General features: G+C 59.5%; 1 protein-coding gene across 2 annotated transcripts; it reads right to left on the bottom strand.

Moving 5' to 3' along the window:
• Nucleotides 1-2,968: 2,968 nt before the first annotated feature.
• Nucleotides 2,969-17,230, bottom strand: UROS (uroporphyrinogen III synthase). Of its 2 annotated transcripts, none has more exons than XM_090278693.1 (10): nucleotides 17,160-17,230; nucleotides 13,183-13,271; nucleotides 12,950-13,033; nucleotides 11,392-11,488; nucleotides 10,268-10,342; nucleotides 8,995-9,069; nucleotides 6,165-6,245; nucleotides 5,080-5,165; nucleotides 4,090-4,188; nucleotides 2,969-3,148 (listed from the first exon to the last, which is right to left on the bottom strand). In XM_090278693.1, the coding sequence occupies exons 2-10, from the start codon at nucleotides 13,243-13,245 to the stop codon at nucleotides 3,014-3,016; spliced, it is 795 nt and encodes a 264-aa protein (XP_090134819.1). In that variant the 5' UTR covers nucleotides 13,246-13,271; nucleotides 17,160-17,230; the 3' UTR covers nucleotides 2,969-3,013. The 2 variants fall into 2 exon arrangements, with proteins under 2 accessions (XP_090134819.1, XP_090134818.1); XM_090278692.1 differs by having other exon boundaries at nucleotides 17,156-17,208.
• Nucleotides 17,231-17,535: the final 305 nt, after the last annotated feature.

Below are 17,535 nucleotides of genomic sequence, written 5' to 3'. Positions count from 1 at the left end.
CGCCTTCTGCTGTCACCTGACCTCAGGGAGTTTGCCCTCCGCTGGCTGGCGGACTCAGCACAGTGGCTGGGCCCTGCCGGTGTCCCAGGCCCTGCAGACGGAAGACTGCGGGCCAGGCTGCGTCTGCGCGTCTCCCCCTCAGGCTCACTCAGGGGAGCAGGCTGAATCGGTCTCCCCTTGCCTGAGCTGGGGGCTCTCCAGGCATTCCCTTCTCGTTGCCCACGGCCTTGGGGACAGTGCGGTGGGCCTGTAAGACTGTGGGGAGGCTGAGCTGGGTTAAGATCCTGGGGACACCTGGCAGTGGCGGGTAGGTCAGAATAATAACTTGGAACTTTTCTCAAAGTGTTTCCCACTTTATCTGGAGCAGGGGCGCATTCCCCCTGAGGTGAAGTGAATGTGGTAAATTTGGGGAGGGGGCTGGGGAGTCCCAGAGCCTTGCTCGTGGCCCGCAGCCCCTCCCCACCACACCACACTCACACCGGGCGCTGACGGGTCAGACTGGCCACACCCGGTGCCAGGCCTGTGGCATGCGTCCTCGGAGTCCCTTTACCCTTACTTAACGCTCATAAAAACGCCTGGGAAGGACTGAGAAAGAACTCGGGCAAGGAGCCGAGGGAGAAGCGCAGGCTGTTGTCACGTGGCGTGATCTGCCCAGCCGAGGAGACAGCTGTAAGAAACAGGCTTTAAAAAATCTGACCCACACTTTTCACAAAATCTCGGAAGGAAACTCTGACAGTCAGAGGCGCTGCCACCGGAGGCCAGTGATGCTCGCTGCGGAAGGCCATGCTGAGATGCTGCCCTCTCCGCCCCGCCCACTGTCCGCGCCCCCAGCCCCAGCTGCAGACTGCCATGCTGAGGGCTGTCCCCCGGGGTCCCCCGTGCCTCCAGGCTGCGGGTCCGGCCGGGAATACAGATGTCCACTCCGAGCTCAGTGGCCTCCTGACTGTTCTTTACAGTGGTTTGGGGGCCCTGAGGGTTGGGGGCTGTGCTGTCCCTGACCCCCGGGCCCTAACATGGGGCCACCAGGTGCCGGGGCAGGGAGTGACCGAAGCCGACCTCTGCCCGTCCGGCAACACCTTTCAGCAGGGAAACACTGCAACCCAGGACAGAGCAGTAAATCCTGAGCAACGTCACTTTGCTTCTGGGTGAGCACACGTTGCACAGGGGGCTTACAAGGCGCCAGTACCGAGCTCGGGGCCTGCTCCGCGGTGGCAGTGGCAGTGGGAGCATCCAGGAGGCAATAGCTCAGAGGGCAGGAGTGAGTCCCGGTTGACCGGCACCTGGCCGTCTCCTGGGGGCCGTGCTCCTTCTTGCCTGAGCTTCCAGAACCTTCTGGACTGTTACCTCCCTTCTCATTCCCAGCAAAGGCCAGGTGTAGTCCATTATGAAAGGGCTGGCTCTTGTCCCCACCCCGATCGACACCTCAGAGGGCACTCATTCGTGGCGGCTCTGCAGGGGGACGGGGGACGAGCTGGGGCTGCGAGGCACAGGCGGGGGGCAGGGTACTCTGGGCCCCCAGGGCTCGTCTTCTTACGAATGAAAAGCGCTTTGTGACCCCCACTCACGGACTCTCCGCCCAGTTCAGGTAGCTGGCTGCGTGCAGTCCCGTGACTGACATCAGCACGGAGGCGGGTGGTTCTTCTCCCCACCCTCCGCCCAGTACCCCAAACCTGGGGACAGAAAGGAGAGCCCTGCGCCTGAGCGTGCGGGCCTCGGGGACACCTGAGGGTCCACCTCTCTGCCGGCAGCCAGCCTCCCTTCCTCTGAGCCTCGTTGGCTTCCAGGCCTCGGGGTTCAGGGGTGCTGCAGCTGAAGCCTCTGGTCCTGGGGAGTCCCACTAAGTAGGGGATGGTCTGACACCCCTGCACAGAGACCTCCCGCAGCCCCGGGCCAGCAGGTCTGGACCCGGCTCCCCCACTCAGTCTCGTGAGCGGCGTTTGCTTCTGCCGAGAGCAGTTTCTTCGTAACGTGGACCCACCTGACGGGGGTTGTGAGGATTCAGTGAGAGGTCAGAGAGAAAGGTTTGTCCCGGAACATTAATTCAGAGATCAGAGAAAAGGCCAGTTCCCACCGCAGGCACCGTGTACACCTTCCAAGCAGGGACGTGCTCGCCAGCAAGACTCAAGTCAGAGCGGCCGCCCGGCAAACGTATTAGTGCGGTGGCTGGGGTTTTTCTCAGGAGGTTTTGAAGTTCAGACATCTAACGCTGCTAAGGATAGGAAATACTTCCTGATTGTACAAACTGTACATCTATAAATACGAAAATACAGTTCAGAACTGCTGTGTTGGTTTTAAAAGATTCAGTGGTAAGTATATGAAGAACTTCTAGGATCCAAAGGTTTTCCTTGCTGATATTTAGTTTGCCAGTTCATTTTGGTTATTTATTATTTTGGGTTAGATTTGATTATAATGGAAAATCTCAGAATAATAGTGGTTTAAACAAAGTCCGCATCTCTCTTGTGTTCAGGGAGTGCAGCGGCAGCCTGCTTTGGCGCCCGGGGTGACCGTGGGCTGCGCAGCTTCCTTCCCCAGGGTCGCCCCAGGGCCCAGAGTGTTGCTGAGCTCCCGCTCCCAGGTCTGCATTCCAGGAAACAGGGAGGAGGCCGGGCCTCTCCTGCCTGAAGCTGTTCATGATTTTGCAGGAAGTCTCACAGTGGCTCACAGCTCAGAGCGGGAGCTTCCAGGGCCTTTTCACAGGACATAACACCCCTCACACGCAGCCTCGCCACCCACACAGGTCTGCTGTTCTCAGCGCACGGCGCGTCGGATCCCTCCCCCGGACAGAGCTGCGCCCTGGGAACAGCACAGCCGGTGACCGCCCCGGTGTGCACAGCGGCCAGCGTGGAGGGCTTCCTGCTCCCTGGGAGCCGCATGTGCTGGGCGAGGGTCCGAGGAGCGTCCACAGGGGGGAGTGACACGCACGTGCCCGCCCGGGTCCTGTCCCGGTCGGTGGTGTCCATGCAGGTCCTCGGCCCACGGGGAGCAGCCGCCCCGGGCGGCCACGGCGGCCCGCTCAGCAGCGCTGAGGCTGCAGCGCCCTCCGGATGCCCACGGCCAGGGCTCGCGGCGTGGGGTGCTCCGCCGTGCAGCTCACATGCAGGCCCTGGGCAGCCAGGGCGCGGGCGGTGGTGGGGCCGATGGCCGCGAACTGCGGAGAGGAGAGGAGGGGCTGCAGAGGGGCATCGGGGAGGCTGCCGCATGGCCTTGTGCCAGACCACGGTTCCGCACGTGACAGCTTCCACGTGACAGCACTTCCTGAGCGGAGCCGGCTTCAGAGTGTGGCCAGGGGCTTTCACCTCCACGCTGGCGTCACAGCCGCCCCAGCAGCCCCAGCGAGACCGGCCCTGCCTGCGGCGCGGGGTCAGCACCCACCACCTCAGCTGCAGCCTGGGAGCCTTAGCTGCGGACAGTTCTGTCTTGTCTGGGGGCCCTGGGTGGGGTCAGGTGCCAAACAGGACGTGTGGCTGGGATGGTGGCTGGACCCCCGGGGAAGCAGAGCCGTCAAGGCCAGGGCCCTGGGATGAGGGTGAGGACACGCCTCTCTGCACCCAACACCCCCCTGCAGTGCTGGGCAACAGTCCTCGTCACCCACACGTGCCAAGGCCCACGTGGCTGGAAGGCAGACGGCTCCGTTCTGACCCGGCGAGGGCTGGTAATGCGGACGGCTGTCCTGCAGCTCCGGGTCCCACCCTCCCCTCCCCAGTACCCCCCCCCCCCCCCACCCTGGCACTGCGGGCCCCGGGAGGGCTGTGACGGCAGGGAGGCTCTGGGTCCTGAGTTAGAAGACATGGAAAAGGGGATGCTTTGGGAACAGAGCATTTCAAGACGTTGAGGCGGAAAGAGGGATGGGTGGCAGGCATGTAAGCCCAATGAGGCGGTGGCCGGGACAGGCTGGAGACGCCATCGGAGAGCGCCGGCCAGGAAGGGGTGCTGCTGAGACCGCCACACCTTTCAGTTCCACCCACAGGGCCGCCCCCACCACGGGGGCCCGCTGGCTCAGCACGGCTTGGGCTTGACTGGAAACTCTAGGATAGTGAGTAAAAAAACCCTTTTTAATCCGAGAAAGCCCACAAGCACTGAATAGCTCACCTTAATTTGATTGATGTTGTTACCAGATAACTCTTGAATATGCTTGAGACTGTAAGTGAGGCCAGAGGGACTGAAAAATGAGATGCTGGCTGGGATGCCCTGCAGGGGAGAGAGCAAGGCCAGTCCCGGAGTGAGGCCGGGAGAGAAGTCCCCCAGGCCGTCACCTGGGACCTGAGAACCCCCCAGGCAGCCCAGAGGATTCTCAGCAGGTGCGCTCCTGGTTGATGCTGGCACGTCTCATTCTCAAAGACCAAGTTCAAAAGGGGGTCTGTTTAGAGAGTGGGGTATGATCAAGAGGCTGGGCACTGCTTCTTGGTCACTCTGGGTTCCCGGGCTGGGTCTGCCTGGCCAGAGGACATGGGCCCCCCAGCCCCTCGTGCCTAGCCGAGGGGACAGCCCCGCTGGCTTGTGTGGCAGTGGCGCTGGTTGGGCCCGCTCCCCGCCAGCTCTCCGGCCCTCCCAGCAACGGCAGGCGCAGATGCGCATGGTGTCCTGCTGTGATGTGTGTGGACAGCCTGTCCCAGAACCCACGGGTGCTCAGAAGCCTGTCCTGAGAGGGTGGGAGGCATCGCACTGAATCTTGATGTGGAAAACTCCCACCAACTGAAACAAGTGCCCTTCACGCTCCCGCCTGAAGCCTCTGAGGGTCCCCTGGCCCCCCCAGACACCTGGGTGAGTGCGGGAGGCCTCTCCCCTGCAGCTCTCCCAGTGCCGTGCAGAGGAAGAACACGTGGGGCCGCTGTGTTTCAGACTTACTAGGCCTGGGGAGCTGTACAAAGCGCACTGGGTAAACTAGCTCCTTTAACCCTTAGGAAACCTCACTAGATGGGTCTGTTCCCAGGTCACAGACACAGAGGTGAAGCCCCTGAGAGGTCACGTCCTCAGCCACACTGCTGAGAGGGTGGAAGCACACAGGGGGGCCAGGCCGCATCACCTGTCCCCACCACCGATGCCCGCCCTGCCCGAGCTCTGCCTGGCAACTGCACCCACCTGCTCGGAGTAGTAGCTGGTCAGGTTCGCTTGGATCCCTGGGTGCGGGGTCTTCTGATAGACAGTGAGACTCTCCATGGGGATCCCTGCATGCAATCGAGGTCAGGAAACGGGGTTACTGCCCTGGGGACGCTGTGGCGTCTGTGCCGGGGCGTCAGCGGGGACCTGACAGCCCGCTGTCCTGAACTAGTGGGCTCGGAGGGCCCTCTGCAGCCTGCTGGGCCTGAGCGTCTCCTTCAGGGTGGCTGAGACGGGAGGGGAGGGCACAGGCCCTGAAGCCGAAGGCCCCTTGGTGCCACGGGCGCCTTTGTTCCCATGCCTGTGGCAGCATTTAGAGCCCAGATGCTAACGTGGGCAGAAAGGATGCGCTCTCTCCACTTTAGTACAGGAGGTGAATGGTACCCTAGGTGATGGTGTGTGTGTGGACGCCGGGAGGGTTAAAACAGCGGGGTGAGTAGATCAACTACAGTCCCACGAGTGGGTCTTTTGGAGAGCCAGGCACCGCGCACGGGAGCTCACAGCAGCTCCGAGGTTCTACCCACGTCACAGACAAGGAGGCTGATGCAGAGAGCAGGGACTGTCCTGGCTCACGCAGCTACGGACATGCAGAGGGAGCATTCAGCTCTGGTTTTGTCTCACCTATAAGTTCACAATCCAGACCACCGATGACCCTTCCCCAGACCCACGAGGTGACAGGAGTACAGGTAACACCTGAGACGGGGAGTCAGCGCAGCAGGGTGCTCCCGGGGCCAAGCTGGGCCCGGCTGCTTTCCAGACAGGAGAGCCCGGGATCCCGGAGCTGGCGAGGGGGCGAGGGAGCGGCTGACACGCAGGACGCTGCCTGTCATCAGAGGTCAGCTCCATCCTTGGATTTTATCCCCATGGGGACCCTGCGCCGGGGTCACTCCACATCACCTCCGCCCATCCCCTGGTGGCGGCTCAGTGCACTCTGCATGGCCCTAGCTGGGGCTGGGCAGGCCCCTTCACGCCTGCTGTCCCCGTGGCCTCTAGAGGGCTGACCTCTCCCAGCACCACGAAGGCTCTTGGCAGACCCCTGAGGGGCGAGGGGCAGTGCATGCTGTCACCTTTGTCCCTGAGCATCTTCGGCAGCGTCTCTCCTTTGAGGGCCCCACAGGGAAACAGGAGAGGCAGAGCTGGCAGCTCCCCTGTGGACAAATAACCCGACTGTACAGCTTTGTAGCAACGCCGGGGAGCGGCCTGCTCCTCCCGAGGCCTCAGTTCCGGCAGCCTTGGGAGGAGGGCACAGCTGCTGCCTCACTGACCTTGTCACGTGGAGGCCACAGAGGCAGTGCGGGTGCAGGTGCCCGGAGAGCTGACACCGCACAAGCCAGGGGCTGCTGCCGCCTGTGCTCCCTCAGCCCCCATCACCCCTAGGCGGCCATCACGTTTAGAACGCAAGCCTGGCACCCTAACCGGAGCTGGAAGGTTAGGGGTCAGGCAGTCTCCACCTCTGCAGGGGGGTGAAGGGCAGGCGGGTGGCAGTCGGGTGTGGCTCTGCGGCGGCCCCCACCAAAGACAAAGACAAGCCACATGTCCGCTGCTGTCTCAGCCAGGACAGTGGCCACCAGCCAGGTGTTCATGGGGCTTTCCGGCACGACTAAGCGGAGGTAGGCGTGGGGCTTCCGGAAGATTCCAGAGTCTGCCCCTTGCAGCACTCTTTTGCAGGTCCAGCAGAGTAGCGAGTTACTTACTCTTATTCTCGGATGCTGGCCACTGCTAGGGGGACGGGGAGCTTAGCCCGTGCCTCCTGGGCCTGGCCGGCGTCCCGTTCTCACTGCCCGCCCGCGCCCAGCAGAGAACCGGCCGTGCGGCCCCCAGCTCAGCAGACGTCACGGAAAAGCACCGCCTAGCCGCACGGGGGAGAAAGCCGGAGACCGTCCTGCTCAAGAACTCGCCCCTCCGAGGGGAGGTCTAGGGCAGCGCCGTTTCCAGGAGCTACCCCCCTCAGGAAGTCAGAGGCACCTGCGGGCAGCCCTCGGCCATGCTGCGGGTGGGGGCCCCAACCGGGGCAATCAGGGAGCAGCTCAATGAAGCGAGTGGCCATCTTTGCTGGTGGAGGGTCCTGCCTTCAGTGTGGAAACAGAGCTCTGAAGTGCAGGGAGGCGAGGTCTGCTCGAACCCACTCCTTTCTGGCATCAGCTTACTTGGAGATTTTTAGCCCCAAATAGGCCAGTGCCTAATATGCCAATATAAAGCCGGCTGCCTCTGCAGAGGTGAGAGGTGAGGCCACCCCAGGGAGGCAGGTGGCTAACCCGACACAGAAATGGGGAGCCGCAGGGCTCGGAGTCCCCCTCTCCGTTCCTTTAACAGGACGGAGGCCTGGCCGGCCGGCCTGCCAAAACAGAAGACAGAAGAGGGACGGAAAATCCTGAATGCTGTGCAGCTGGGTGGGAGCTCAATCAACAGTCCCTGTAGGTAATTGAGGTGACGAGACTGATTTTTAAATGTCACGTCACTGGAGGAGACCTGCCTGTCTGTAAACTCGAACCACTTGAGGTCTGCAATGATTTCTCTCTCTGAGTAGCTGCAGTGAGAAGCCAGGCCGGGCAGGCAGTGAGTACTTAATTGTCGGTAATTAGGATAATGAGGCTGATGGCAAGGGAAGGAGGAGCAGCAGCAAGTCTGCTGTTCCGTTGGCCCCAGTCATGGAGGGCATTTCAAATGCACGGCAGTTCCATCTGTCTGCTTTTGACTCTGTTACCCTCCCTTCCACCTTTTACTATCGATTTAACTTGTATTTTCTTTTCTATTGGAGGAGATATCCCAGGAGGGAAGGAGAATGGCCTATCAGAAAAATAAGCAGTCAGATTAAATTAGTTAATAGCTTTTAAGTGCTTAATAGTGCCTGCCACATAGTAAATAAGTGTTTAAGTAAAAGAAATGAACAATGACTGTGAATTGGCCTGTTTGCTCCAAGCATTGGAAGTAGATTCTTAGCTTTTAAAGTTAAGCTTTGGAGTTTGCTGGGGGAGAAAATCCTAAGTGCCTGGTAAAACCAAGGTGGAAGTCCCTGTTAGCAGCCGAGATGGGTTTGTGTTTGGGTATCTGACCGCCAAGGTGGAAGTTTCTTTGGGCCCACGGACACGCTGGTGGTAAGTCAGAGGGAGTAACAGAGGCTCGGTGAAGAACACCGGCCAGGGTCCTCCAAGATACTGTCAGAATGTGTCCCTTTCCCCCCTCCGAGCTGTGGCTCCGTAATGGAAACACCAGGGTGACACCCTGGAAGTGACATGGAGCCTCTCTGCCTTGTGTCTGCAAAGCAGGGACACCGCTCGATGGCCCCTCGGCCTGACAGTGAGGAATAGCGCAGCTCACCTCCTTCCGGAACAGCCGTGTCCACTGTGAGCAGGACCACACCCCCTGGCTGGAAACAGGCCACCTGCTCCATCAAGGGGCTCACAGGTGTCCCACCCAGAGGACAACAGCTGTTCTTTGGAAACCAAGCTTCTTAATCCCACCAGGATGCCAAGAGCCACCATTTACATTGATTTCAGGGTAAAAAGGGGCTTTGGTATGTTTGATGGTGACCGTCACCCCTTGCAAGAACAACAGAAACAAAGAGCCTGGAGGTGGATCATTCTGGGCCCTCTGCATCCAGTGCAGACCCCTTGGACACGGCCGGGGAAGAGCCCAGCCCCAGGGGCTCCTCCTGCCCACCCGCTTTGCGTTCCAGCTGCCTCCATCTTTTGGTGCAGGGGTGGCAGGAGGTGGGCTGGGTCTCAGACAAGCAGACGCAGACATGGTGATGGGGTGGCTCACACTGCACGTCAACCCAGGTCATCAAGGTCATCACAGAGAAGGCACCAAAGAGAGGCTCCTTTCTCTTGGTGGCGGGTGTGAGACCAGCAAACAAAAATAAATGGGCCTCATTCGGGGCGACCGTTTTCTACTCACTGGAGCAAATGTATTCTGCAAGCTTCTCTGCATTGCCACAGTCTTCTCCCTCCGCATCCAGGCCGATTTTATTCACTGGAAGACAACAGAAGACATTTCTCTGCACGGCTACCCAAGTCCCCCTATTCCCATGTGTCCTTTTCCGGGGCAAATACGATGGTGTGTGCTTCACAGGTCACAGCGAGACCCGACGCGAGGCTGCTGGGTCCCGGCCCTCGCTTCCCAGCTATGGGGGCTCCTCCCCGTCCTGAGCCCCCCTGAGCGTATCTGCAAGCGGGGAGAACTCAACTGTGTGGGCTGTCAGAAGGGCTGTGCAAGATGAGGAGAGTGAGCTGCCGGCCGTCTCGGAGGAGCTCAGGGCAGGGCGTCTTCTGAGCCTTCAAGACTTTAGGGGCCTGAGGGAGCCCCCATTTTGGGAGAAGCCCAAGGCCAGCCCCCACCCAGGAAGGTGCTGTGGGTTGACCCCGCGGGAATGCAGCGCACGGTAGGGAGAGGTCCCGTGAGTGATGTAAGGGGGGGGTGTGTGCCAGCCACTCCTGTCACCAGCTGAGGAGACGCTGCACACAGGCTTCCCAGCACATCCCCGCAGAGGAAGTTGGAGAAGTGGGGAGCCGGGGTTGGGTCAGCATGGAATGTGGAGCTTCCCTGAGAAAGGGATTGCCCGTGTGGGACTGGCTAACACTGAGCTGCACGCTAGTTTACCGACCAAGGCAAACATGCTGCGTCCCAGAGAAACAGGGCCCTGCAGCCGCAGGTAAACTTTGCCCGGGAACAAAGCCCCCGCTGACCCTGCACCGCCAGCCCCCCACCCCCCATGGCACTGGGAAGGTGTCAGCGCACCAGGAACTGAACGGGGAGGGGCCCCGCGCACGGGGACCCCGGTACTCATGCAGGCATCTGTGTGCACCCTTCCCAAGTTCCCAGCCCGCGGGAGCCACGCTGGCCTGAGTGACTGAACCAGTGGCCGAGGGTCCGTAACTCAGCCTCCAGCCCTGCCCTCTCCCAGGAGGTGGCAGGAGGGGCAGGAGTCCCAAAGTTCCTCCTCTCACCACAAGGCTGGCTCCCCTGGCAGCTCATTCAAATAGACGCAGGGGGAGCTGGAAGAGGCTTGTTCTGAGTCACAGAAGGCGCCTTTATCTTCCCCACCTTGGAAATACCAGGGGTCTCGAGAGCTCTGTACTAGGACAGGGACGAGACCGCACACCCATTTCTCCCCATGAACCGCCCCATCACAGCCACCGTTTGGTGATTTATTTCTGCCCCAGCGGCTCACCTAGAGAAGCGGTAGCGCTTCCAACCACGTACACCGCCTTGGCGTTCCATTCTTCCTTCAGAGACTTTTCCCAGGCTGTAAAACATGAGGTTGTACGCGGGCTGCCGAGCCCAGCGTGGCCGCTCGGACCACTGCCCGAACCGCCCGTTTCTCCTAACGCCTGTTCGTGAGCAGCGCAGACCGGTAACAAGTGTGTCTAAAGAAAACCCCGCTTTTAAACTGTTCCTGTTTGGCAGGCACATTTTAAAGAATCCCTTTGGGAAGTGTTTCAGTATGCCTCGTTTGAAACAGTCACTCGTTTTAAGAGCTGGCACTAGGAGCGTTCTTAATATGTATGAGAAAACAAACGTAGCTTGAAGAATTCATGTGTGTGGTTGATAATAAAAATTTTCTAATCTAGACTTTTAAAGAAGTCACTGGTCATTAAAAAGAGGTGACCTGCAGTCTAACAAAGCCGTACACTTGGCTTCGTTTGCAACACAGATGGGAAAGCGGTGAGGAAACTATCGTCTTAGAGGAGAGAATCCACTCGTCTGTCAGGTCAAAGTACCGGTCGCTTCAGGGTCACAAACAAATACTCATAGAGAACTCGACCGTTCGGTGACAAAGATGAACGCCTTTAAACCTGAACGACGGGGATAATGGAGCTCAAGGCCCCGCGGCCATCCATGCCCCTTCAGGAGACGGGGAGACACCAGCTTTCCCTTCCTGTGATCTGTTTGTGGGCAAACCTGTCCCTTAAATGCAACGGTTTCCCTGCCCTTACCCCCCTGGGGGAAATTTCCTTTTAAACAGGCATCAGAGACTGAGTGTCACCGTCTTCCTTTCCTCTGCGGCGACGCCCGGGGCGGGGCCTGTGACTGGGGCCAAGAAGCGCTCACCGACCCCAGAAGGCTGCAGGCACACGTGTCCCCTGTGTGGGACCTCGGAGACAGCTCATAGAAAGGTCATTTTCTGCCCCTAAGGCTACACAAATGTGAACGGCCTTGGTGCCTAAGTATGTTCTGAGCTAAACATCAGTGCACTTTTCGGTTCCGAAGTGCAGCTCTTTCTGGAGCCTGTGTCAGCAATGGGCGCAGTCGGAGCGAGCCCGGGCCGGTGGGCTGCCCGCGGCGGGCGCTCACCTTCGGCTTTATTGTCCCTCTGCAGGCACAGCTCCGCGGCCGCCACTGCGCGGGGGCTGGTGAAGATGAGTCCTCCGTAGCCTTCCGGGTGGGACAGCTGCGTGACACGGGCGCCTGGTGGGTGGCTCAGCTCAATACTTCCCAGCATCCCAGGTGCTCCCAAGCTGACTGGGCAGACTAGGTCATAGCGTCTGTCTGTCCGCGCGTCTGTCCACCCACCCACTCAGCACTGATGAGAGCTGAGTGTGCGCCTGGACCTCGCCCGGGCCTTAGGGACACAGGTGAGCCCATTACCCAAAGCCATTCCCTCAAGCGGCTCAGACTCCAGGGGAGAGACGGCAGGTGCCAGGGAGCGCGGTGGGTGTAATGGGCGCAGAGCGAGGTAGCGGGGCCGCTGGGTGGGGCTGGGCGGGGCGTGATGGAGGGCAGGCTTGACCTGCATCTGCTAGAACCAGGCGACATGCCAGGGGCGACGTCCGCACTAAAATCCCAAGTTTCAAAGGGAATGGTGATAAAAACCACTGAGCACGCGTCTGAGCCAGGCTCTGGGCTGTGGTGCCCGCGTCCCCCCGGCTCTGTGACAGGCCCTGTGAGATGGAACCTGTTCCCACTCGAGGGTTAGGCGCATAGGCGCCGAGGCCAGGGAGCCAGCCCTGGGGATGGCGGCTGCACACCGCGCTCACAGCATCGCCAGAGCTCCACGGGGGTAGGACAGAAAGCCCGTACCCCTCCTGGGGCAGACTGGCTGGTGGTGATGGAGAGGCTCCCGTGGGGACTTGCGGGTTCTCTGACCATCGGGTCCTAGAAATGATCTCAAATGATGAGGTCCTTTGTTCCCCGTAAAAGCCACTTATGGAAAAGCAAGCCGATTTGGGCCCCTCACGTAGCCCCTCAGCATGCAAGCCCCGGGCACAGGGACGTGACGGATGCCCGCTCAGCGTTTGCGGAGTCAGAGGAATAATCGGATATTCGGCTCAAACCGAAAGGAGAAAGCAGGAAGGCCTGCCAGGGGGGCGGCCAGGGCTGCGGTGCCCAGAACACGGGCGGAGCCTGGTGGGAATGGGCTGCGGGGCACCCTGTCTTGAACCGGAAACCTCAGAAGGCTTTCCTGGGATTGTCCCGGCAGTGTGGGTCACTCCCACACTGGGCAGCGGAGCTGAGGCTGTGGGGACATGTTCGGCTCTTGAGCTCCAACACTGCCTCTTAGGTGCCGGAGGCCCCGGCCCACTGGCCCATCTGGGGTCTCAGTCCCTAGAACAGGAGAGCGAGCACCTCTGGGCTGCTCCGCAGAGGTCATGGCGGGTGGGCTGAAGGACAGGGTCCGAGCGGCTGTGAGCAGCGCCCTCCCTGCACCCTGCTCTCCTGGGCCTCCTCCAAGTCAGGGGGGAGGGGAGAGCGGCCAGCCCTGGGCTTGGAGGGCTGCGCTTCCCTCTGTAGAAGCTGGGAAGTAAAATGAGGGGAAGGGAGGAAGCCTTGCCAGCATGGTAGGCATAGCTCCGACAGAAACCGAATGTGTCCCCCTAGGAAACCACAGTGCTCCCACGCTGGCGGGCCTTACCTTCTCCGAGAAACTGGGGAGAGACAGAAACTCAAAGGATAGAACAGGGACCAAGGTGGCTTCAAGTCCACATAATCCTAATTCCTGCAGATAAGAGGATATGGTTCTGGGTTGGCCAGGACTCTTTGGAAACCAAGGAATCCCGTAACAACTCATCCAGCATGCACCAAGCCCCCGTTTCAGGGGACCCCCACCCCAGCAGTGTGCGCTCTCCCGGGGGCCGCGGCACTCACCCGGACATACGGGTCCTGGCTGCCGTTGTCCTCCGAGGCCTCTTTCAGTAGGAGGACCTTCATTCTTGCCCGGCAGTCCGCGCAGGGTGCTGTGACAGAGCAGAGGAACGGACCCTCGTTAGATCTCAGCAGCTCCCCGGGCTGCGCGGGACAGACAGGGGCACGGGAGGCGGGTGACCGGCAGCCGGCTGGCTGGCTTGGCCCCTGCACGCACTGACTCAGCGTTGATGGGCTGGCTCCTTTGGGAGCCCCTGGCCCTGATAAGGCAGAGGCACAGCGTGTTGGCAGCTGATACCACCTGGAAAGACAGATGAAAGCCATCAGGGGAAGCCAGCGACCCAGCCAAACATTTCAGGCTCACAGAAGAGGTGATGCAAATTCTGGGTTGTTTCAGTAACAGAGAAATGGGTATCTCACGTTGGAAGGAAACAAATAATCACTTCCATCTGAAGACACATAGACGAAGTTGCTCGTAAGCTCCTTAGGAAATAATTCTATGAACTCTCCTACTTCTCAAGTGATGTTTTATAAACGTCAAGTGTCAAGAGATAATCTTTCAAATATTTCCTAACACCCTAGAAAACAATTGGTCAGTAATATCAAAAGCCTTATATACTTCACATCCTTTCTTCCTATAACTTCACATTGAAGAATAAATACTAAGGCAATGCTCATGAATGTGTGCGAACATGAACATAAAGATGCTCAGCCTGGTATTCCTGAGATATAAATGGCACGTGGCTCAAAATGAACTGCTTTGTATCTAAGCAACCAAACCCCGGTGAACAAATAACCATGAAACCAAGTTCTAATTGTTGCTGCTGGCGAGCTCTTAGCTTGAGCGCCTGGGGATGTGGGGAAAGGGGGCCGTATTTCTTCTGTCATTTCCTGAGGTTACTCCCAACGCCTCTCACTCGGAAAACAGGAATTTGGTTTCTGGCTAGGCTCGGGTCCCCCTTCCTCCGCAAGCACTAGCCGGGGTGTTGCTGGGAAGGTATGTGGGGGGCATGACAAGGCCCGTGGTGAGCAGACCTGCAGTAAGACGCAGCGCCCTGGATAACCTGGGGCTGATGCGGGTGGCGGGAAGGCCGTCCACGCAGGACGGAGGCTTCCAGAGGAGGAAGCCCCTCCCGCAGACGCAGCCTTGGAGTGCCCCAGGTCCTGCCCTTCTTCCTGGCTTGCATGGTGGGCTTTCAGGCTGACCCGCAGCTACACAGGTCACCTCGCAGTGAGTCTCCTAATCAGACCCCCTACTGGTTCCATCTCTGGTTGAAGCCTGGCTGATAAACCTGCCCGTTTGGGAGGCTCCAGGAATCTGGGATGTCACTGAGTGGCACCTTCTGCCAAAGCACACATCTTTCCAAGGCACACAAAGCAAGTAACTACTGAGGGATTAGAAAGTGGAAGCCTGTTGGAAGGAGGCACTCCAGTGGCCAGGGGTCTCTACTCAGCCCTCCCGCGTCCCCGCCCTGATGTACAGACCCCCTGCCTTCAAATGGGGGAGCTAATCTCACAAAAGCCTTCTCTGTCGTTCTCAGCAGTCCTGGGACTGGGGGACAAGTTCCGGCACCACTGGTGCTCGCAGGTGAGGTGGTACAGGGCATGGGGGTGCTGATAGCTGGGTCCCTCTCCAGGGGACCTGAGGAGGTGGAGATCTGAATGGCCACAGCAGTGAGACTTGAAGGTGACATGAGCTGAGATATGAGTGACAACAGCTGTGAGGAGCGACGTTTGAGTCAGAAAGGGGCCCTGGCGTCCCCAGGAGGTGAGGGGGGCCGGGCTAGCCTGAGTGGGAAGTGCACAATGGTCTTTGGCTTCCACAAAAACGGGAATCCACTCAGGGGCAGGCTGGAGTGGGGGTGGCGGGATTTACGCTCGAGAAGGACATCGGGCTTCCGCGGCCAAGACGGCCCCGCTGCAGGGAGACGGGGCCGGTGGCTTCAGCAGCGCAGTCAGGAAGTGGGTGGAGCGTGGTCCATACGGAAGACGGCTCAACTGCGAACGTGACCCTGGGGGGGACCGTCTGGCTGCAGCCAGGCGCGCACCAGCTGGGACCAGGGTGGGGACAAGGGCCCCTCTTCTTTGGCTCCCACGTGAGCTTTGGGTTTGTTCTGGATCATCCTGCCAGCAAGTCAACAAGTCTTTACAGACGGTGACTGTGTACCGGGCACTGGGTCTGCACGATGATTTCTGCCCCAAGATTTATGGCAGGGGTGCAAAGTACTTTACAAGTAAGTGAAACTGATGACGTGAGCAAACAGTGACGACTGAGCCGGTGGGTCAGCGACCCAGCCGCCGACCGAGTCAAGTTCCCCGGGCTCTGCGCTGCGTTTTCTCGAAGGACAGAACCCAGGCAGTGCAGTCACTCACATTCGCTTCTCCGGTTCACACTTGGACATGAACTCAACCCTAGGGACTATTCTGCAGGCACAAAGGAAGGCTCCCCACCCCTTCGCTTGTCAAAGCAATGCATGCTCATTGTGGAAAACTTGAAAACTACGAAAAAAAAAAAGTTCCTCGAAAAACTAGAAATAGAATTACCATATGACCCAACAATCCCATTTCTAGGTGTATGCTCAGAAAAACAGGCATTTGTTCAGCCATGTTCACAGCAGTGGTACTCGCAATGGCCAAGAGGTGGACAGGACCCGAGCCCACTGATGGAGGCACATCGAACGGTCCGTCCCGACCACGGAGAATTATCCGGCCTTCGGAGGAAGCTGCGACACACGCTACACACAGACGAGCTTTACAGATATTATGCTAAGTGCAACGGGCAGGTCACAAAAGCAGCAGCATTCTGTGCCATTTCATGCCGTGTACCCGGAGCAAGCAGATTTGTAGGGACAGAGAGGAGGCTGGCGGGGGAGGGACACCGCGTCTGTTCTGCAAGATGGAAGGCTTTGGGGGCGGATGTTGCACGACAGTGTGAACGGACTTGATGCCGCCTAAGTGTCCACTTAAAAATGATTAAAGTGGTAAATTTCATGTCATATGTTTTACCACAAACAAAACGTATGAAAAGGGAAAAAACTGCCCATAATGTCTCCGCGTAACTCTAGTGGTATGTTGGCACCGTGCCTTCTGCAACTTTTTCCTAAATTTGCCTTTTGATGGGTCTTTTTTCACCTCCTCCCTTGCACATTATTGGAGCACCCGGGGCCAGGGAAGCTGCGCTGTCGGATGTGGAGCTCTGATGTGTAAGGACACACGTGTCCACCCATGCTGCGGCCTGGCAGACGGGACTGACAGACAGTCACGGGGACTCTGGGGACACTGAGCAGAGGCTGTTACCACAGCTCTGCTTCAACCCCTGCGGCAGTGGCCACCCCATTGCCTGCTCCAACCCACTCGCCTCATTTTAGGAAAGAGAAAAAGGAAGCTGATGTCATCTCTAATGAGTGACTTTCTTTCTGATAGTCTTTACAATGGGCTGCAAACTGGTGGCCTGCAGGATAAGCCTGGCTGGCAGATAAATTTCCTTTGACACAGGATTTAAAAATCAAGGTATTTCTTGTAAAAATTCATAATTCCAGGTTCTCTTGAAATATAAGAACCAGCTTGGCCACAGCTGGCCGGGCGTCCTAGCTCGTCCCCCGCCTCCGATCTCTCCGAGGAGGCGCCGGTCTGCGGCGCGGGTTTCCCGCGGGCCCTGCAGAGCTGAAGGTCCATCCCTGTTTCTAAAGAAACTGTCGGCGGTGGGCTGGGGGGCACTCGGAGCCCTCAATCACTGACGAGGCAGTGCCACCGCCGGGCTGGGGACACACCCGCGGGGTCGGGCCTGGGCCTGGCGTGGGGGCACCTGCACGGTCGCGGCGACCTTCCATCTGGGGCCGACCACTGCCCCGGGACCACAACCCACGCCCGGGTCAGCCGCGGCCTCGGGTTCTGCTCGCGCACTCGCTAGCGCCGCCGATGCTGCAGGTCCGGAGGCCTTCGTGACTTCCTCGGTACCGTGGGCGGCGACACCTACCTACCTTGCGGGGCTGGTGAGGCCCGAAGGGTCTCCGAGCGGGGACCGTCCTCGCCCCCCGCGCCGGCACTCAGAGATCGCACACGAGGGCGGCGGTATCTCGCGATCCCAGCGTGGCGGCTGTAAGGATGCCGGAGCCTTGAACGCGGTGGGAGGACCCCTCACCACGCGGCATTGGCTGCCATGGCGACGGCCCCCGCGAGGCCGCAGGCACCACCAGCGCAGCCCCGCGCCGAGCCAGCTGGAGCTCGCGCATGCGCACGGACACCCCCAGGGCGGGGCTCAGCGATGGATCGAACCACTGCGCGAAGGGGGGGAGCCTCGGAGGGGGTGAGGAAAGAGGGAGCGAGTAAGATAAGGCCGAGAGAGGACCCAGAAGT

The sequence above is a fragment of the Furipterus horrens genome, unplaced genomic scaffold (genome assembly GCF_987537825.1).
Source record: "Furipterus horrens unplaced genomic scaffold, mFurHor1.1.pri manual_scaffold_5, whole genome shotgun sequence".
Lineage (NCBI taxonomy): Eukaryota > Metazoa > Chordata > Mammalia > Chiroptera > Furipteridae > Furipterus > Furipterus horrens.
The sequence above is the reverse complement of the archived record's forward strand: the minus strand, read 5'-3'. Positions and strand labels throughout refer to the sequence as shown.

Excerpts from the sequence above, each read along its gene's own strand:
- UROS (XM_090278693.1), bottom strand. The coding sequence starts at position 13,245 with ATGAAGGTCCTCCTACTGAAAGAGGCCTCGGAGGACAACGGCAGCCAG. Across the intron at positions 5,166-6,164 it reads GAAGATGCTCAGGGACAAAG|GGATCCCCATGGAGAGTCTC; the intron begins GTGACAGCATGC and ends GATTGCATGCAG. Across the intron at positions 3,149-4,089 it reads ACAACATCAATCAAATTAAG|TTCGCGGCCATCGGCCCCAC; the intron begins GTGAGCTATTCA and ends TCCTCTCCGCAG.